Raw genomic sequence first — 22,381 nt, 5'->3', positions numbered from 1 at the left:
GGCCTTTAGACCCAAGTGGCTCTAGTGCCTCGGGGGCCTAGGAAAATAAAACCCAAAATCTAGTTCTATAAATGCCTAGAGGTTATGAAATCAAAGCCTAAGGACAGCCAATCACAAACAGTCAACTGGGCTCTAAGTGACAGCCATTCAATGATTTCCTGGCTCTGCCTCTGCTTTTTCTCCTGTTGGTGGACTCCTAACCACTTCTGGTTTGGCGCTGCCTGATTGGTACTGGTTTTTGCTCAAGTAAACTCTTAAAATTCTTTAGTAAAAATTTTAATTTAAGAATAGCTGATTTACAATGTTGTGTTAATTTCTGCTATACAGCAAAGTGAGTCCATTTTATAGATATATTCTTTTTCATATTCTTTTCCATTATGGTTTATCACAGGATATTAAATATAGTTCTGTGCTGTACAGAACCTTGTTTATCCACCATATATATAATAGTTTGCATCAGTTAACCCCACCCTCCCCTCCCGCTTGGCAACCACAGGGTCTGTTCTCTATGTCTGTGTCTGTTTCTGTTTTGTAGATGTCCTAAAAAGTCTTAATATGCCTCAGTTTATCTTCTAACAGAACCAATCTTTAAGATTTTTAGCTTTGCGATTCATTCCAATGTCATTTTTTTAAAAATAAAAAGTAGGAAAGAAAACAAAAAAAGAGAAAGAAAGACAAAAAGAGAAGGAACGTGTGTAGCAAAGAGGAGGGAAACTTACAGGAGGACCTCAGAAGTCAGCCTGAGGCTCTGGGAAACAAACATTCAAGAGGAAACAAATATCAGGCATCAAAGTGTGAAAAGCTCCCCAGGAGGGCAATTGCTGGTAGCTGGGAACAGTTCCTTAGGACTCTGGAAGTATCTTTCACCACTTCCTACTACAAAAACCAAATTCCCTAGCTCTTTATCAGGGGCAGCATTCAAATGAGCCCAGATAAAATTATTCCCTTAAATTTGTCTTTGAAGTGGAAATGTGATCCTATGCAAAGCACTAAAGAAGTAACAGCAATTTCAACTGCCTTCTCAGACCAGGTGTTTACAATCAAATGCATGAATTACGGCAAGTGGTCCCGTAGGTTAGAATCACCCTTCCCATCAAGGGCATGCACTTGAGACCCATGCTTTGAGAAAGGAGTCACTTAGAAGTGGCACCTAATTTCTGTCTCCGGAAACTCCAGGCCCTTCAATTCAACGCTGGCCTCCATGAAAATGACCATGCGGGGAAAACACGCGACTATCGTAACTAACTCCTGAATCCAAATGCCACCAATGACGTGTGCCGAAATGAATTTACAAAGTCACGGGGCAAATTGTGACCGGTCATACCCAGAGGAACCATCTGCCATCCTTCTAATTATATTTGATGCCATTTTTATATTTAAGAAAATTTTATCATTTGATTTTTAAATGTACACAGGAGGGAATGTAACTACATTACCCTGTCATACATCCCCTGGTTTCAGTTCATGTTTTTTAGTGATTTATTTATTAGCTTTTCCCCCCTTGAATATAAGAGCGCCTCAGGGTTATTTTATCATTTCTTATGTATTATATCCCTGTGTTTTTTGTCCCCCAAACTTAGCCTGTCACACTGTTAGTAAAGAGAGATCGTCCATATAAGCTTTATGTAGAACAAACAGAAAAAGTTCACTTTAAGTAATCAGGTATGCCATATGTTCAAGTGAATATGTTTTATTAAATGCATACTAATATCTTCCTATAGTATGTGAGTATACATAATAAATTAAAAGGTATATATTTATTAAATATAGATATAATACCAGAACATGATTACTTCAGATGAGAAAATCAAAATAAACCCATTTTTAAGTCTCGTTTGGTCACTCCAAATGGATATTTGCTCATAAAAAAATACACTGACTTTTTTCCCTGGGGAAAAAAATTAATTAATTCCATAGCAATGTAGTTAAGGGACATGTTTTATTTCATAGCTTTTCTGCAAGCAAACTTGCTTTGATACAAAATGAGTTCAATGGTACAGGTGCTACTGTCCACTCAAGCAAAAGAAAACCTCACATTTACATGAATGCACTTTATGATGATATTCTTACAGGATAAGAGGGCTCACGTCCAGGACGCCTCTGGCCTCAGGTGAAGCCATGGCACAGAAATGCGCAAGAGTCTGGGAATCTCAGAGCATGGGCAGGTGCAGAAAGGAACTTTCTGTGAGTTCTCCGTCAGGTACAAGGTTAAGAACTGCGGCGGGTGTGTTTGTCTTTTTGCCCCCCCTCTTGCAGTTTACACTTAGATCGTCTCGGAATAGATGGCTGTGGGTGTCTTTCGGCTTTTCAGAGTTTCCAGAGAAGCAAGAAGGTGTCCTGAGGTATCCTTCATGTTAGCTCCCAGTGGAGGGCTGGCTGTCGGGAAGTTGTGGACTTACCTGCAGGTATAGTGGTCTCAGGTGTGCTCCACACGTTCAGTGCAGAAACGTTAGTGCCTATCAAACTCTCTCCCCCCTCACGGAGGATGTGACTAAAACCCCAGACTATCTGACCCAAATTATACAGATAAAAGAAAAAGACAAATACACAAATAAGGCCATCTGCAGAACTTTAAACTCACCTCTTGTATTATTTCACAATAGTCTCTACATCATATGTTACATCTTTCAGACTTAAATAGTGAAGGCTTTAGGAAGGACAGTGGTAGAACCAACTGCACTATCTCTTGGAGGACTTGTCCAATTTGCTGGCAGGTGATTTCCTCTGGGGTGTGGGGATTTTGGAAGGCTTGGCTGCGGACGGCCGAGAATCTGCTCGGGGCGTAGGCCTGTGTGTCTGGGGGACAGTCTCCACGTCGGAGCACACGGACTGGATTTCCGAGATGTCAAAGTCTGATGCATCGCTGCCTCGGCGGCTGCTGGCCCGGCTACCAGCTTTGCTGCCAGCTCGGCTTCCTGGTCGGCTGTGGGTCTTCTTGGGATCTGAGGAGAGAGGGCAGAGAGGGGTCACCCTTCCTACTGCATCCAGCTGCCACCGATTCTTGAAACTCAGTGCCACGTTTAATCTCAGCCAGTTTGCCCACCCAGTGGGCGCTCAAGAAATACATGTTGATTTCATGGCCTTGCTCCCACACTAAGTAGACAAAATATACAAAAAGCTCAATTTACAAACAAAAAGAAGGTTGGGGGGCTACCCCACTTAAAATGGACTTCCATTTACTACACACAGACATAAGGAATAGATATATCACTTGAGATTGTGTTTTCCAAAGTTTGGCAGGTGTAACTCAGGGACGTGTGCAGTACAAACGCACACAGCACAAGCTTTGTGTGTTTTGCCTAGGATAAGTAATTCGAAGCACAAAGGAATTGAAGACAAAAGACTTGAAAGTTTAAAGAAGCTTCAGGGGCTTCCCTGGTGGTGCAGTGGTTGGGAATCTGCCTGCCGATGCGGGGGACATGGGTTCGAGCCCTGGTCTGGGAGGATCCCACATGCCGCGGAGCAGCTGGCCCCGTGAGCCACAATTACTGAGCCTGCGCGTCTGGAGCCTGTGCTCCGCAACAAGAGAGGCCGCGATAATGAGAGGCCCGCGCACCGTGATGAGGAGTGGCCCCCACTTGCCGCAACTAGAGAAAGCCCTCGCACAGAAACGAAGACCCAACACAGCCATAAATAAATAAATAAAATTAAAAAAAAAAAAAAAAAAGCAAAAGAAATCTGAATGAAGTATGGTCTTAAAAAAAAAAAAAGAATAAAAAAAAATAAAATAAATAAAATAAAGAAGCTTCAGGCTTGCTGTGCTTAGGATCCCCGGGGTCAGGGCCAGTGCATCTGGGTTTTTCCAACCACCCCAAACAGAACCCAGTGCAATTTCCAAGCAGCAGAGGAGGCCAGACTTTCGGTCGGAAGGGTTAGATCCTGCCACAGTTTTTCTTCGATTCCACAGTCACTGTCTCATCTTTCTCTGGTACTTTGCAAAAGGGATGTTTGAGTTCCTTATGCCCATGGCTCACTGATCCCCTACCTTTGATGGAGGACTGGGACCACTTGTCATTTCAGAAGAATACAGCAGCATTGATTTGTCTTCCCTGATTAGGAAGAAATGGGATTTTCATATCAGATCACATTGCAAAGCCATGAGAGAAGAAACCCAGCAGACTCACCAGCAAACTGTGTCCGCACTCGGGAAGCTGCGGTTGTGATCAAGCCACTGTCCTCCCCGGAGTGGAAGCCTTTCCCTGATAAATATCCCGGAAGTCGAAGCTTGCTTCCTTGTATCGGCGTTCCCTGTGTCGAATCAGGGAAAAGACATTTCAGATATTGCTCCTGTCCCGTGATTCTCCACTGACACCACTTCACAGACTGGTGGGAACCCTCCACTAGACACTCAGGAGGTGAGGAGGCATGGGGTTCTCACTTACTTTTCTCCACTAATTTCTTATTCTCTCCCTAAATTCAGAGGGACCCCTCTAAAGGAAATGAATTCATGTTGGAGAGAAAACACAAAAGTGGAGATTCCCCGAGGAAACAAAGACAAACTCTGAGTACGTTAGTATCTTTCAGATTGTCAGTGAATTATCACAGAGTTGAGAGAGTACAGCCAAAAAGATGATGGTGGCTGCATGGTCCCAAGAGAAGACTGGCCTCTAAAAAATCGTGCTTGGACTCTCTGCTGCCTGAAAGGTTTTTAGGGAACTAGACAGAAATAAACAAACAGAAATCGAACAGGAAGAAAATAAGGAATGCCTAGACAGCCACCATTTAAACAAACATAACTGCCAAAAAGAAAAAACAGCGACATTCTATAACTTGGTAAGATGTCACTTCCTCTCTTGGCTCCTTCACTGTCTACAGTCCTTACAAGATACCTAGGCAATGTTTGGTGATGATTCTCTTAAAATTCTTACAGGAGTTTGCAGAGAATGTCTAAAGTAATCAAAACTATGACATTTTATTCTAAATCTAAAGTCATTCACTTTTTCTGGATCACTACAACATTTTGGAAATTCTCCCAAAGTTAAGAAAAACCAAAAACCAAAAACAAATCTGGGAAGTATAAAGACATCATATTCCTCAATGAACTCACAGTCAGGGAGCTGTTTGGAGGAACAGATCTAAACAATTACATATGCTTTTTGAAAAATTAATTTTCCTTTATTAAATAGTTTTAAATGATTAATAATAAAGCATATGTAAGACCTTTGGATCTATCAGAGTTGCAATTTATTAATATTAATGATATTCATAATTCATTTACATATGTATTCTCTACATACATTTAAGTATAGAATTTATATAGAATTCATATACATATAATACTTGGGACTTCCCTGGTGGTCCAGTGGTTAAGAGTCTGCACTCCCATGGTAGGGGGCAGGGGTTCGATCCCTGGTGGGGGAACTAAGATCCTGCATGCTACTCAGCACGGCCAAAAAAAAAAAGATGCTTAAGCATTGAAAATACTCTCACAAGTCTAACCACAATTAATCCTCACACTTACCTACTCACTTTTTCACAATTGTGAAAGAGGAGGGCCTGAAGAGGGCAGTAGTTTGCCCGAACCCTGACAGCTCCGCTCCAGTTAAATTCCTAACTCAGAATCTCAACAACCCAGGAGAGAGTGAGGACTCACAGGTGATGAAATGTATCACTCAAGATGACAGTTCATTACCATGAAGGACCAAGAGCATTCTTTTCAGACGCCTTGATATTCTGATTTTATAGTCACAAACCTACCCCGTGCTGTTAAAGACCCTTCCATAGAAGGATACTGTTGTTTTGCCTCATGAGGCTATTTGAAATGAAACCTAGCTTTGTATTAGCCAAAATAATAAGACTTAAATTTGGGGGGGTTTCCACTTTTCAAAAATTTGAACTAACAGAGTAGCACGGCTCTAAATATTTAAAGCAAACATGTCACTTTAGGTTCCTTCAGCTGCTCTCAGTTTTGGCTACAACAGATCCATCAGAAGCGACAGACGCCTCAGACATAACATATGATACTAACATCACGCGCTTGAGGGAAAGGGGAGAAATGAGGGGCTGGGGGATGAGGAAGAGTTGAGGAATGGGCTTCTGCCCCAACTCTATACCACCATCCGCAATCTCCATTTCCATCATTTCAATCTGAGTCAGGGGGGCAATGACATTTTCTCTGCCTACCTCTCATTATGAGTGTGAGGGTTACATAACAGATAAGAGTTTTGAAAAGCACAATAGGCTTTTGAGAGGTACTAAATTAGTTTTATCCGGGAGTCCTTGCCTTTAATATGAAATACCTCCTTGGTTTCAGCAACAGTTCTTTAGGGATTTTTCTCCCTTCCTTATTGTGATTCTAATCAAATATGTGATTTATTTGGTGCCTACATTTATCATTTTACAGAGAACTTTCTTTAAAAGACGTATGGTTGACTTCCAATTGAATATAAATGATCTGATATATAAGTTAATCTCGGCAAATTTTATATCACCTAAATATCTTAGCCCCATATAGCATGTCATTTAAAAAAGTGAGAGGGTCCTGAAAAATATCATTAAGTCTAATAAAGATACATACCTTTTGAGAATGACAATAACTTTTTGCCTATCCAAGCCCCCAGCCCCTTGCACTGATAACTAAAAGGCTTGGGTCTCATCTACCCAGTGTTCTTGGGCAGAAATAAACACACCAGACAAGCAGAAGGACCTTGCCCAGAGAGAACACTCAGTCCACATTCTTTTAATTTAAGTGATTCTCTTGCAAATGATACTGCCTCTCACTCTCACCTAAAAAGGGTTACAGCATTTCTTGCCCAAATTATGTCTAGAAGCAAAAGCATACCATCAGCTTGAAAAGAAACCTGACTTAGGTCTGGGTATAATCTCCTGTTTTGTCACTCTCCCAGGGGAGAAAAGCAAAATTAAGTATGAGAAAGAGAACAAAAAAACAAAAAAGGCTGAGAGCATGCAGAAGTGACTAGATTAGGTTGACACCCTTCGAGGAGCTATAAACTGTCTTTTGTGTTCACCCCTTACTCTCACGTTCCTAGGGTTGAGACTTATTATATAGAAGTCTGTAAAAAGACGACGTATTATCAAAAGTACATTTAGGGTGAGGTGAAGCAGTGTTAGTAGGTGATCGTTTCAGTTAAAGGCGGCTGTTAGGCTGGAATCTGGGGCCTTACGATACCTCTGGAGATGACATGGGGAAGTCTGAGCACTCAGCTGGTTTACAAGGAGTTGACACCTTGCTGTTTGTCAACCAGGGTTTACCATAATTGCGTGTTAAAGGATGGAGAATCTGTATGGAACAATGGCAAATCAAACGTAAAGGACGGCAGGTAAGAAAACAAAGCCACGGAAAGAGAGATTCACAGCCATTCATTTCACAGTAAGAATGATCATCATTAAAAACAAACAGAAAAGGTCTGATGGCAAATCATACACACCAAAAACATGAAAGAAGCTTTAAAAAGAAAAACCAATCTGAAAGGTAACCAAAGCCCCTAAATAGATTGTCTCTATATGGGCCACAGGGCAAAAGCGCGCGCGCACACACACACACACACACACGCACATTTTAAATTCTTTATCTTCCATATTGTGAGAAGGGACACATTTGGAAAAAGCTGGTCCTACAAATTCTAGGGACCCCCCCAAACATTCAAAAGCATACTCTAGACAGTGAGCGCAGAGGAAGAGGAAACGAGTCCTACCTTGGGTGTGCTGGTGGCAGGGACCTGCGGGGAGGCCGCCTGGCCAGCCTGGCTGGACACGGATGTGGACCGGTTGGGCGAGGCTCCCCGGGATGAGGGCCTCGATCTCCGGCCCCGGGGCCGGAAAGCAGCCATTCCCTGACTGGCTCCATCCGCCAAGATGAACTTCTCCCTTAGCTCCATGTTTGTCCTTCCTTTAGCTGGATGACGGAACACACAAGGCACACAAACGAAAGGAAGGAAAAAAAAAGAGGGGCTCAGTCGAGTGCGTGGGGAGGGGAAAACTGCCACCTGGCGCCACAGACCACGTGGAGGTTTGCAAGAACACCTTTTTGCCATGCCAACTCCAACTCAGCATCACAAAAAGTCAAATGCATTCCTTTACAATGCATTCCTTTCGGATACAGGCCAGTTGGGGAAAGAAAAAAATAAAAGTGTGTTTATTCTAACACTAGACACCAGCCAAGAGTAACCACTATTAAAGAGAGAGTCAGCATGAAAATGACAAGCTCATGCTCAAATATTGTTAATCCACCCACTACTGTTGCCTGCAGGGTTTCACTATGCCATCCCCACCCTGAGGGGGACAAGCCAGGGAGGCGGGGACTGTGTCTTTTGCATGTACTACTGAGGTCAGGAAATTGCCAGTTTTTCACCATTGGGATTAATTGGACAATTACACAGAATGAGAGATGGGCTGTTAATCATGATGATGACACAGAAACTTTCAGGTTTTGCGCTTTCAATGAGGCAGGTGGTATTTTTATTTTATGCCTTAAAAACTTGGTTTTACAGCATGCAAAATAACAAACAGCAGACCCCAGGATCCGTGAGGTCATCCGTGATGCAACACTCACACCAACACACGTGCACTCGGAGAAGGCGCTGCCAGAACCCCGTGTGCAGGGTGTTAGCCTGTGTTTGATCACTTACACAACCCCTACATTTGCAACACCCGAAGCGTGTTGAAAGTCCAGAATTTCAATTTGGAAGCACCAGCTCAGCTGGATGTGAGTTAAGCCATACGCGATGGATGAAGCGTGTTATTTTAAAACAAAACGATTAAAGCAAGAATGTCAAAGTAGGAAAGAGGAGAGGTCAGAGGGGAGAGGCAAAGAGAGGGGTCGCCAACCTATAGTAGGCTGAGTAGTAGTAATTGAAGAGTTTGATTCCGAACGTAACATTTTACTCCCATGATGATGAACTAGAAGAAATGACACAGGATACCAATCACATTCAAGAAAACTGTTAGCAGGAGAAGAAACAAAGTACAGTAGTTGATTATGCAAGGATTGCTCAGATCGGGCCTTTAGCGCACAATTTAGGAGAAAAGTGGCACTGGGAAGGGAAACACTCAAAGGTCTGACTCAGGATGAAAAATATATTTGGAAGACTTCGCCCCACCTGAGCTAACTTTCCTAGGCTACCCCACAAAACACTCTGCGTTCTCAATTTTTGTTTCGTAAATGGAGCTGCATTACCTTCAGCTGCATTATTTCCAAAATATAGAAGGAAGGCCTGCTGACTGGCTGCTGGGAACGCACTCCCAGATACCTGAGAGCTATGGTATATTATGTGTGCATATTGTTGAGGCTCTAATCCGTAACTTCAAAATTCAGAGTCAAATTAGCGGTTCATTATTTTAAAAAAATTTTCAATACTGCTTTCCTTGCCTCCCCCTAATTTCACAAAAACTTCCGCTTTTAAACTTTTACTGTACGGTATCTTCAATCTTCGTCGCTCAATTTTCTTTCCCCTTAGTTTGCTACTTAACGACAGAGGAAATCCCTCCCCTGGTTGGTAGAATTGCTCATTTTGAAACTTGCAGATGGGAACGCCTCATAAAGGCAAATCTATTCTAGTGTTTCCTGCCTCCCAGTCTCCTAGTTATCCAGGAGACGTAAAAAAAAAATGATGAGAGGAACACGGTTTACACGGTTGCCACAAGTTCTTTGGGAACTTCAGGCTGACAGACCAATGTGAAACATTCCTTATTGTAATAAATGACCAAAATTAGCCCCACTGTGTTTTTGATGCTGGAAAATAATACAAGATCGATATACTTTCGTGGTGTTATTATCTTGACATAAGTATCTCCTTACCCCTGCAAGGATCATTTTTCACTAAGAACTCATCCAGGGCCATCCATCCACCTCCAACACGAACCATCACAGTACTTCGCAGGATTCGGACAAGCCGGAGTTGCTGGGAGTCTCCAAACTGGGAAGAGGAAGAAAGAAGACCCTCTAATTGTCAAGAGGAAATCTCAAAGGATGAGGTGCGATCTGCGTAAGCAACCAACTCTAACTTCTTGTTTAGTTCACAGTGATTAGTAAAATCTCAGAGAAAGGGGTTTATCATGATCTGCGTTAGACGGCTGCATGCTGATTTAGCCCAAAGGAAATAGTGTGGAAAAAGATCACAAAGGTTATCACATGTAATATTGAAGCTTTCTTCTAAAAATGATTTTTCTCTCTTATGACGGAAACAACATTAGTAAGGCAGTAATGGAAAATGTTTCTAGAGATTAAACACAGCCATGAAAATAAGCACTGGCCCACTCGCTCAGGGCTTCCAGGAGGTAAGATGATTCTAAAGAAAATTTAATAAACTCTGATTATTCTTCATGAAAACTTCCTCTTACACCTGAAACTGTTTTCCACTGAAATCCGTGGGAGAAATCTTTATAAATTTATTCTGTTTTCTCTAAACAGTCCTGACTTAGAGAGATAAAGTAGTAAATGATCATGACTAATAAAAATTTCACAGTTAAATAAAACTTCTGCATCACTAATGATCTGGTAGGCTAATTTGTTAAAGGCTGGATTCATGTGCCATTTTTAGATTACTGTAATATTAGAACAGTCACTGACACATTAGGAATGATACAGCTTTCAAATCTAAAAGGCTTTTCTTTAAAGCTCTATATACGAAAACTGCTGACACTGAGAAGCACTTGTCTTTTTCTTGCCCTTTCAGTGGATCTCCAATCATATACACTACAGATTCTGCAGATCTTGAATAAACGTCTAGACTACAGGTAGTTTCTGATCATAAGGTTTATTTATTATGAAAGCCCATGAGAAATGATTTTATACTTTTAAATCATTTCTAATAAGCTCGTGTCCAACTTATAAAAACCACCAGACTGAATTTCATGGTTGCCAACCTGGTGGATACTATAGCAAAATGAGCAGTCAAGTAGACATAAATAGCTTCTTTTTAAGGCAGGTAACATACAATTGTGACTACTTTTCTGGACTCATGATGGATAAACAGAAAACGTGAAGTAGAAACAATTTGCTGTTTTTCATAAATTTTAACACTGAGTTTCAGGAAGAGAACACTAGGCCAAAGCCAACCATTCCAGACCCTGAAACTCAGAAAGGACCTGGAAAGCATGTAAAATGCACCAGTGGGACTCAGGCGTTTACATCAAACCTTTTCACATCACTTTTTCTAAAACGGTTTTAAAGCCTTGAGACTTCAACTTTCCTGTAGTTGAACCTGCTCTAGAAATGTAAATTAAAGTTTAAAAATCAAAATGCATATTTATTTTGTTAGAAAAAATTTGGTGCTGCTAATAAGCAAAGGGAAAGGAGGGGATTTAAAGAAAATTACCCTTAAGGAACCAGATAATTAGACGATACGCTTTTGTTCCAAGACTATGTTCAAAACAAGTTTTAAGGATATAAATATTTATTTATATCATCATATAAAGAATATAAACATTTTATAGAGATATTTCAATTATTTCCATTATAATAAACACGAATGATTTAAAATTTTATTTTGAGAAGGCATCCTCTGACAACTACCATTGTCTTTAGAATTTCCGTAATTTTCTCAACAGCTAAACTGTGAGACCAAAAAAAAAAAAAAAAGAGACTCTAATGTTGTTCTTTGTGCTGTGAATTAAACCTTTTGAAATATTTCATCCTTTCCATAAACAAAAGATGCTATCCCAATTACTAACTCAGAAAATAACAAGAACGGAGAAGTAACTTTTTATGGAAACTAATGGAAGTTTTCAAAACATCTATTCAAAATAACTGAAAATTTTTATTTGAAAAAATTATTTGCTTGCAATAAATGGGGAGAATAGGTAATTTGAAGCTTAAGATGTAATATGGCTTAGAAACTGAGGGGCAGAATACCAGCTAATAGGATATGGTCAGGTACTATAAATAGCATGGTTCTTTCCAAAAGCACACAGTAAAAAACTCTCCTTGTTTAAATCAAAATCTGATTTCTCTTGTCTTCAGTTCTAAAATTCTGATCATGATGCAGTGCCCTGGACAATTTATCTTGACTTAAATGTGAGGTCAAAATGGCATGAAGTATGACTAAGATTTCGTGTAAGTTATAAGAGAAACATTTCCTCAAAAGGAATGACATCATTTAAAACCTCCAGAGTTAAAGTTTCTACTCAGGATGCTAAGCCCTAAATCAATGAATTAGAGCACAGGGACAACAGCTGCTTTGGAGAGATCACATCACCGTGGCCGAGTGCCATGGTGACCTCTCCCCTGCGCTGTTTTCCCAGGTCACTGGCTGGATGCTGGCCCTTCGCTAGCTACCTTATACCAGAGCATACAGCTTCAATGGCCAAACACCAACGAGGCCACACAGAGATGTGTGGACAATCAACTTTGTGTTGCAATGAATACTTGTATATGATAGATGAAAATAGTATTATTAAAGACAGGAACTGAAAATTGCATTTGTAACACTGTACCCAGCCCAGCCACAGTTGATTATCTGGTTTGCTTAAAGGTAATCTCCTCATTTGAGACACAAGGCAAAAAGGAGTCCTGGATCAAGGACACTTATAGCGTATACAGAAACACCACGCCAACCAACAATGTAGTAGCTAGGGGGACAGCATGGGAAAGATTGGCCAGGGCAAGCTTTAATGACTATGAATTAAAGTTAAAAAAAATTATTGGGAACTTGAGAATACATTCCACTGGTTTATACCTGATTTCCCAGGAAGAACTGATAAAAAATGAAAAATGGAAGAAAGACATAATTAGTTCAACAGGAAACTTTCTATATGACTAGAACACACACACACACACACACACACACACACACGCTCACACTTTGGGTTTCTGGATATAGTATCTAGTTTAGAGATGTGCAGGTACCCATTTTTCTCAGCTTCAAACCAAATTATCAGAAATTTTTCTTGGGCTTCCCTGGTGGCGCAGTGGTTGAGAGTCCGCCTGCAGATGCGGGGGACGCGGGTTCGTGCCCCGGTCTGGGAAGATCCCACGTGCCGCGGAGCGTCTGGGCCCGTGAGCCATGGCCGCTGAGCCTGCGCGTCCGGAGCCTATGCTCCGCGGTGGGAGAGGCCACAGCAGTGAGAGGCCCGCGTACCACAAAAAAAAAAAAAAAAAAAGAAATTTTTCTTTGCAAATTTTTGTGAAAGTCTTTGGGTTTCAAATTTAAGTTAAAAATTCAAATATGTAGATGAATATTTTTCAATGTGGAAATATAAAAGCAAAATGAATAATGTTTCATTTATAAGTAATATACTGTAGGAGGGAAACTCTGCACATTTCCTATCTAGCTACTACAAATAAGAGATGTTCCAAAAAAAGAGAAAAAAGATAGAGAAAGAGTGACAAAGTCACAAGGGTCTTCAAGTAATTGTTTTAAAGAAGGTGAACTGAGTTACTGAGATTTAAATTTTTTTAAATTTCTGCATCAGTGGAAAACACTACCTCTTTTTCACATTTACAAAAATGAGTAAACATTTTAACTTCATTTCCTGGCTTGGAAAAGCTTTGTTACTGAAAATATGACAACTTACCTCTAATCACAATAAAATATAAAGTAATTCGAAGCAACCTAAATATATGAGATGTATTTTTCTGTGAATATTTTTCTCCTTGAATGGATGTATCATACTTGTCAGAGATATGTCCTAATATACAAAATGCAAGCTATCTTTATATGATTAAAAATGACGAAAGTTGGAATTTCATATACCATTATATTTGATAGAAGGTAAAAATAATAAATAACTGGCATTCCTGGGAAACAATGAAGACCAAGTTTTTAATTTTTATCCTTTGAAAGAATGACACAGCTATTCTGAAAACTTACCCTGTATTTGTTATCTCCAATCTGTTCAACTTGGAATCGTTTCGCACATTTGCACTTAGCTACCTGCCTTGTCACCTGCCAGAAGCAATGATGAAACAGTCACTTTCACACGGATATTACATCATGGCATCCTTAAAACCTGTACGCAACAACTAAACATGGAAGTAAAACAACTGCATGAATGGTACACGGTATCTGGGCAGAACACACGGTGCTTGTTCTACCCGGTGGAAAGGTAACGAGTACCTCATCTTCAATTTTGTCAGCATCAGTGATAGGTTTGTATGCGTCTTTATTTGGGTGAAGGGCAGCTACAAATTCATAGTAGTCGATGTATCCATCGCCGTCTCTGTCAAAGATGTCTGCAACCGCACTCATCTCCAGACGACTGGTCGGGAACTCTAAGATTTTCAAAACAATGGTAAGTAGTGCTATTGAGGAATAACTGACAGATAAAACTGTAAGTGTAATCGTAATAATTTGATACATGTATACATTGTGGAGGGATTCCCCCCATCTAGTTAATTAACACATCCATCACCTCACATATTTATCTTTTACTCTTTTGGGGTTTTTTTGGGTGAGAATTAGTTTTACTCCCTCAGCTAATTCCAATTATACAATATGGTGTTATCAACCACAGTCACCATGTTGTACATTAGATACTCAGACCTTATTCATTTTATTGCTGAAAATCTGTACCCTTGTACCAGCCTCTCCCTATTTCCTCCACTTCCCAGCCCCTGGCAATTATTTTTCTACTATCTCTGTGAGTTTCACTTTGGGTTTAGATTCCACATATGAGTGATAATTAAGATATTCTCAGTATAAGTCATACTCTGGTCGTAATGAAAGTTGGTAAGAGCTGCTACTTACAATAACATTTTACAAAAAGATTTACGCCTTAAAGAAAAAGTAAGTAGCATTAACTTGTTAATTCTGCTGTAAGACATTCTTGATCGCACATTTTAATTGTAGTGTGGCCAGTTAAATGATTAGGATGATCAAGTATATTACAATCCTTAAAAAAAACAAAAACAAAAATCTGATTTACATCACACAAGCACAACCACTATATATGTGGCCTAAATTTACCTTTAACTACTATTAGGATGAATCTTATGAAATGGCTGTTTTTCTAGGCTAAAAACTGTTTAATATTAGCAAATTTCATATGGTTCAAGTACCACTTTACTTAAGGAATAATTTACATGAAATTTACTTTAAGAGTGCTTCTAGTAACATCTGCCAGAGAAATCACATACATGTGATCAAAATAATCTATCAAACAAGAAGGGGGCACATACCTTAAGAATTTTTATAGCCTTCTAATTTCCTACTAATAACAATATTAGATCAGAATGTGAACTAAAATGAAAAAGGGAGAGACTGACTTGCATTTATTGATTTCCCATTTTATGCCAGGCAACACAATCTAAGAATTAAGTATTATTAACCTGATTACACTAAATAGGGACACAGCTCCAGTGGAGAAAAGGAGTTTATCTGTGGTGACACAATTAGTAAGTGTGCCTGACTTCAAAGCCATAAATTTTAACTAAGGACAGTTTTTTTTGTGTTTTTGTTTTTGAGGGCAATGACTTCACAGCCAAGTTTAAAGGTGATGCTTTATTAGTAACACAGGTTTACTGGCTCCACAATTTTAAACTGCGCTTATTTTCTTTAAAAATTACATCTGTTATGGCCACCTCTCTTGGGACTTACTCGAGGAAAGAATCCCGTCAATAAATTCTTGTCGGGTTATTTTCCCATCCTGATCTTTATCGATCCTCCTGAAGAAGTCCATCACTCGAGATTTCTTGTGATTCATCCATCGCATGTACTTTTTGCGCCAGACATCGAAATCAAAGTTGGCAAATTCCCTTAGCTGAAGAGGGTAAAAGGCATTTTGCCTGAGTTACTGCTGTGCTCAAATTATATCTTACACAATATGAATACCGTTATTTCGAATGATCCTCTAGATAACCAAAATTATATAATATGAATAATGTTTTTAATGATCCACTAGATAACCAAAATTATATCTTATACAATATGAATGACGTTTTTAATGATCCTCTAGATAACCAAAATTACCTTATACAATATGAATAATGTTATTTATAACGATCCTCTAGATAATAAAAACTATTATCTTATACAATATGAAAAACGTTTTTAATGATCTTTTAGATAACACACAGATCATTCCCTCCAGGAAAGGTATCATCTTGCAAAGGGGACTTGAACATTTTTTCTCTAAAGGTTATTCTGTTACTGTCACTGTTTTTTCTTTACAAATAGAGGAAACAAAACTCCTCAAAAAGTCACACTGAAAATTTCTGATAATGCCGAACTCACAAAGGTGGTGTGGCCCAAGGTGACAGGAGCTCTGTGCCCCAGGGAGCAGGCCCAGCTGAACAAGACCGATTTTACCTACCTTACCCCTCACGTCTCTGCCACCAGCAGCTCCTAACTCCTCACCTTCTAAAAATTTACCAATTCTAGAATCTGACACCCTACACCTCAGATCACAGAGTATATATGATTAAATGATCTGCATTATAAATGATTATAGTTGCCAGATGATGCTGTCAGCAAACATACATCAAGCCAGATCTTTTCCGAAGGAGTCAGCTCCTGATTATGTTACAACATACCTGTTTTTGACTTTGATTCCCTAAATCCAAGGCCCATATATCAGGGTTCCCCCCCCCCCATAAAAACATTCATACCTGTGGCTTTAATTTTAGAAGTAAAATAAGCACTCAGACATCAAGAGTTTTCTTATCTATTATCAGAAACGTTGAAAAAAATCTAGATCTTGGCAATGCGTTCCGGTGAATGAGGGCAGATGACAATATGGTACCCACTGTATGAGTTTTCTCACCTCCTCCAGTCTGTCCAGGGCATCATTAAGCTTCCTCCTTCTTTCCAAGGCGAGCAGCCAGACTTGTTGCCACTTGCTCACCAGTAAGTTGACCCTGGGATTCTTGGTTTCGATTTGTGTCTGTGATCCAGAGGGATAGAAGCTTGATGCTGGGAAGCGTTTTCCTGTTCAAACATAACTTGAGTTAGGATGGCAAAGTCTCCGGGGTTTTGGAATACGTTAAGGCTTGACCTTTACTGTTCCTTGTTCAGACTAAATCAACTTCATTACTAGCTATGAAGTGTAGAAACACCCCAATTTAGGTGATGCACGATATCAGGATCAAATGTGTTTTACTTAACAAGGGTCGCACACCGTTCAGAGACAGCAGAGAAATATTCTTGACAAGAGCCCTGAAATACTGGAAAGTTCTCTCAATACATTGATGCTTCAAACATTTTCCAGTCTAAAATCTGCGCCACTTCAATGACAAAAAAGCATCCTGCGATCCTCCTCTTTGCTACTGCCAGAGCACTGCAGTGAATGTGAATCAGTTTGGGCAAACCCAGCTGAGAGGAGGGCAGGAGGCACTGGGCGGCTCGCCAGCGTCGGACCAAGATACCCGACAAATTCCCAATCAAGTACGGAAGTGTGTGATTATGGTCCTAGCCTTCTTCCAGGTCCATTTTCCACTGAGATTGTGTGTTTCCTGTGCATCATCTCATATCCTAATTTACTGCCTTCCTGAAGTTTCCTCCCTCTTTCTATTATTCACAAGTTTCTATAACTTCACAGAGCAATTATCTCACTGCAGTTTCCTCATCTAACTAAATCGTTCAATGTGACCTAGAAAAATAAATCACTGGCCTAAGCTTTCATAGGAAGTTAGCATCCAAGCTGAGATTTGCCCAGAATTCCTAACTCCCATGGAGCTACATAAAAATATCAATAGCTAATATTTATTGAGCATTTAACAGTATTCCAGGAAGTATGCTAAGCACTTCATACATGAGCTCATTAAGTCTTCACCATAGTCTAATGAGGTTATAATTCTCCCCTTCCACAGATGAGGAAATTGAGGCTCAGAGGGGGTTTAAGTAGCATGTCCAAGGTTGCGTTTCCCAGATGCTGAGGGGTAGGGACAGCCAGGCAGTCTGTGTCCAGAGTTCCTAACAACCTTGTTACCCTGGCTCCTTGTGCAAGACACGACTATGACAGATCCAAAACCACTTTTCTTTAGTAAGGCACATTCAGAAATATATAAACTGCCTGGTATAAATTGTGCTGCTTCTAAATCTTATCTGAGCTAGCTATTATTGTATTTAATATCACTTCGCTGGGTCAAGACAGCCTGAGAAGTCAGTAAATAGAGCCTCAAGTCAAATGGACCTGAGGAAAATCTATCAGATTGCTGGTCACTAGTGAACAGTTAGGTCATGAACTTTATCCAGGTCATGGTCATTCCTGTTCCATTCCACTTTAAGGTTATTTATATAACAGAAGCAGAATGAGTCAATTCAAAGGGGGTGATGACTTCTGTTCTTGTTGAAAGTTATTCCTGATTTCTTCTGGCTAATCTGAAAGATACACTTCGAGCAAATAAAGTTACATATAGAGACCTGGATTTATCCTTTCCTTATTTTTAAATAAGTTGCTATAATACTTAGCCCACATATTCTTTCAAGAAAACCTTTTATGGGACTTCCCTGGTGGCACAGTGGTTAAGAATCCGCCTGCCAATGCAGGGGACACGGGTTCGAGCCCTGGTCCAGGAAGATCCCACATGCCGTGGAACAACTAAGCCCATGCACCACAACTACTAAGCCCGGGTGCCACAACTACTGAAGCCCGCACACCTAGAGCCCGTGCTCCACAACAAGAGAGGCCACCGCAATGAGAAGCCCGCACACCACAACGAAGAGTAACGCCCGCTCACCACAACTAGAGAAAGCCCGCACGCAGCAACAAAGACCCAACACAGCCAAAGATAAATAAATTTAAAAAAAAAAAAAGAAAGAAAGAAAACCTTTTATGATTGAGAGCTCGTGTAGAATCACCTATGGCTCCAAAATATCAAACCATAACTCAAAATAAAAGGAAACTAACTTCCTTGCTTAACCATCCTCATGTTAAAGAAATTAGCCACTGCTTACTTCCTGCTCGCCCCTTATCCAAGACCGGAATGTGGGAATGTAAGGAGGGGTCCGCCACTCTCCTCTTGTAGGTCTTGGTGACTTTGTCCACATCAGGTTGTTTTCTAGTCATTTCCTCCATGAAGGTCTGAAAGAAAGAAATGATGTCAATTAGATACAAGTATATCAGAGAAAACCATCTATAGAAATGAACTAAAAACAAAAAGATAAAAGGACCATACTATGATTTCTGAAAAAAGAACAAAATTTGTTTTATCTAGGGTAAAAAAATCTAACCATCATAATACAGCATTTACAGACTACAAAATGTTAATAGGTGATAAGTAACGACAGTGTTACAAAAGCAATTTGTTTTATTTGAAGACCACAGGGGGAGCAGCTGTATGAGGAACACAACCTGTCTGTGCACCAGCCAGGACCAAGCTTCCAAGCTCTCCCTGAAGAATCTTAAAGTGAGCATTTGTCTACAAAGGAATGAGTTAGCTGAGGTGTCTCTAGGGCTTTCCTGTGACACATCTCACCTACATATCTGAAATACTTAAGATGGCTTTGATATACAGTGACATAAAGCATCCACATAAATGTGGATACATTTAAAATATCCCTATCAATAAATCTGCTCTACCAAGGAGGGTCAAAGTCATTCAGGTTCAAGTTTACATTTAAAAGGTTTGACTATGTTGCCATTTATCTCATCTCCTTGGACTTATTATCATGGTTGACCAGGTGTCCCTGTATCTGGAATCTGTGGCAAAGGCAGAGACTGGTGAAAAGTGATGGGAAAAGGAGAAGGCAGAAAAAAGTGAGAAGTGAAGAAACACATTTCTGGAATGTCTGTCACACTGGAGAACACTGATCACTTTAATACCTCGGATGACAGAGACACTTCAGGGCCATCAAAGGCATCGATATCTTATACTTCTATTAAAATACGATAGCAATAGTGGGAAGCAGCCGCACAGCACAGGGACGGGGGGGGAGCCCATCTGAGATGCGAGCACAGCTCCATGGATGGGGCCGAAAAGGAGGAGCATGGGAAGGTCACACAGGGCAGGAGACACCAGCAAAACGAAGTGGCTCTCCAGAGAGAAGCTCCAGGGCAGCAGTGGCGGCAGAAACCCGGCGGAGGAGTCGAGGAGTGTGTCTGAGGAAGAGCAGGTAAGGAGCACAGAGCAGTCTTCCGGGCAGTACAGTGTGAAGCAAAGACAGTGTCTGAGAAGGCAGGTTAGGATGACATCTATTTACCTGGTGTTCTGCAATGAGGGCTTTCACCTCTTCAATCTCCTGCGGGATGACCTCTTTATCCCTGTCGCTCAGTGTGGTTTCAGCCCACTGCAACCAGGCCAGCAGGGCTTCCAGCAACTCCTGCTTGGCGATGAGTCCTGCCAGGGCACTGGCTAGTCTCTGCTGGTGCTGCTTCGCCCAGGCCAGTACCTGATGGAGAAAACAACTGCTCTGAATTTCTTCCATCTCAGTGAATAATGTAACTGATGTAATGTACACCACATTTAAATGTAAATTAGGATCATCCCAGGCTAGACCCATAACTCTCTGGTCTTTCTAGATCCCATCAGTGGTATCAAGACCCAGCTTGTGGAGGACCCAGGAGCCCTTTGTGATGGTTGTCACCCTCAGAAGTAGATGTACGTCAATCACCCAGGCTTCCCTTCGCCTGCTAATTTAAGTTCAAACATGCATTCCCTGAAGAATCACATATGCTCACTCCGTGTAGCACAGAGTGGAAATAAAAACAGCTAAGATCTTAAATACAGAATGAGTTCACTTGTGTGTGCAATTCATTCCACAAGCATAGGCGGCTCTGAAAAACCTATTCAACACACGTAATCTGGAAGTGGACAGAAAGTCCTACAGTGAACCAAATAGTTTCAGGGACATAGCTGCAGAATGCTTGTAACTTTTTAAAGAAAAGTGGGTGGCAGAGACAGGTAACACACAGAAGAATGGTCTTGTGAAGAACATAAGCCCTTAGGTTCCCACAGCCATAAATGCGTCATTAATTGCCTGAGTTTCCACGCCCCCTCCCCTGACTCTCAAAGCTCCAGCTGCTCTAAAGATGGACTGAGATGCACGAACCTCCTCGAATCTGGCCCGGATGATGGTTATCCAGTGCTTGATGGTGGTGATGGAGTCTGGGTGGCAGATGGCCAGGATGGTGTCTCCCATGCTGGTGGCTTTGTTGAGGGCAGCGCGCTTTTCTTCCAGTCTCTTCATGAATTCCTACAGCGTAAACAAAGACGCGCGGGCTGAAACTAAAAGGCCAGCAACGTCCACTGGACTGTCAGAGCTAAACCAATAAGCAAGAACTTACATCGGTTTATTCACAGCTGGAAATCATCCACCGAGTGAGGAATTAAGGGAGGAGAAGGGACAGTAATCGGATAAAGTACCTTCTCACACTATCTCAAGATCCAAGTACGGGATACTATCTCATGCTTTACAAAATACATTAAACAAAAAAGACACTCTCCTAAATTTGAATATATTATAATTAGATTCATAGAGGCAAGAATTGGGACAGATACTAAGCCAGCGATAGAAACAATATGGATTGCAAAAAAAAAAATGTTCTAGCAAATAAGACGAGGAGGTTAGTATTTAAAGTAGCATTAACCGTATCAGGAATGATAGGAATGTGTATCCAAAAAGTGCCAAGGAAGACAGCAGACTGGCAGGGAACTAGAAAGGCCTGGGTGGTGGGAGAGAAGGTCCAGTGTCCAGTGGGGAAGGAGTCGGGTGAGTCTGGAGCAAGTGGGCCTGACAGCGGCCAGCCTCTGGGGAAAATGTCCCTTAAAGGGCAGTAAAAAGAGCCACTCTCAGCCCTGGAAGGATGAATACACCTCAACAGGCTTTGGAAGGCTGTCAAATCAACCTTTTTATAAATGTCTCACATACTTTACTTTCTACCATCAGAATTGTACCCATAGATTCATGGATCACAGAACTCTGAAAGCGGGGCTAAAAAAATGAGGACTTTTGCCCCCCAAAATGTGAGGCATTTGGGCACATGCTTGTGGGGCACATGCTTCCCAAACCCTGCACTGACTTTCAAACATCCACTGACCCCTCCAATCTACCTGGACCCCACACTAAGAGGGATTCCTTCCACACCTGACAAGGGTGCCATGGGATGGATGGCACTTGTGTTACCCACGCCGTATAACCAGGGGGTCAGAAAGTATAGGTGTTCACATCTAGTGACCTTTTGTTTCTAAACCTCTGAAGCAGCTGTCATACACCTCCTACCCTGGCATTTCGCTCTAATAAAATCTTTCGTTTATATGCACAGCTACTAGATTGTTAAGGTCCACAAGATCAAAAGACTGTGTCTTGGGCTTCCCTGGTGGTGCAGTGGTTGAGAGTCCGCCTGCCGATGCAGGGGACATGGGTTCGTGCCCCGGTCCGGGAAGATCCCACATGCCGCGGAGCGGCTGGGCCTGTGAGCCATGCATGGCCTGTGAGCCTGCGCATCCGGAGCCTGTCCTCCGCAATGGGAGAGGCCACAACAGTGAGAGGCCCGCGTACCGCAAAAAAAAAAAAAAAAAAAAAATTTTGTACCTTTGTGAGTGAAT

General features: G+C 41.1%; 1 protein-coding gene across 11 annotated transcripts in view; it reads right to left on the bottom strand.

The window, feature by feature from the left end:
• Positions 1-1,920: 1,920 nt before the first annotated feature.
• The window catches only part of DST (dystonin), a gene marked incomplete at both ends in the record, with an annotated part of 487,217 nt that continues 466,756 nt past the window's right edge, over positions 1,921-22,381 (bottom strand). For 5 of the 11 annotated variants that reach the window (XM_079713907.1, XM_079713909.1, XM_079713911.1 and 2 more), the window contains 13 exons: positions 1,921-2,942; positions 4,125-4,248; positions 7,130-7,240; positions 7,656-7,855; positions 9,758-9,875; positions 12,636-12,653; positions 13,770-13,844; positions 14,016-14,170; positions 15,495-15,657; positions 16,660-16,823; positions 18,792-18,918; positions 20,037-20,225; positions 20,886-21,029. In XM_079713907.1, coding sequence (XP_079570033.1) covers positions 2,680-2,942; positions 4,125-4,248; positions 7,130-7,240; positions 7,656-7,855; positions 9,758-9,875; positions 12,636-12,653; positions 13,770-13,844; positions 14,016-14,170; positions 15,495-15,657; positions 16,660-16,823; positions 18,792-18,918; positions 20,037-20,225; positions 20,886-21,029 — 1,851 coding nt within the window. Of the gene's footprint in view, positions 2,943-4,124; positions 4,249-7,129; positions 7,241-7,655; positions 7,856-8,787; positions 8,860-9,757; positions 9,876-12,635; positions 12,654-13,769; positions 13,845-14,015; positions 14,171-15,494; positions 15,658-16,659; positions 16,824-18,791; positions 18,919-20,036; positions 20,226-20,885; positions 21,030-22,381 lie in introns of all 11 variants that reach the window. The other 6 variants (XM_079713910.1, XM_079713914.1, XM_079713904.1 and 3 more) reach the window with 3 other exon arrangements.

Source organism: Hyperoodon ampullatus, assembly GCF_949752795.1.
Source record: "Hyperoodon ampullatus genome assembly, chromosome: 10".
Classification (NCBI taxonomy): Eukaryota; Metazoa; Chordata; class Mammalia; order Artiodactyla; family Ziphiidae; genus Hyperoodon; species Hyperoodon ampullatus.
Note: the sequence above shows the minus strand (reverse complement) of the source record. Positions and strands in the feature narration are given on the sequence as shown.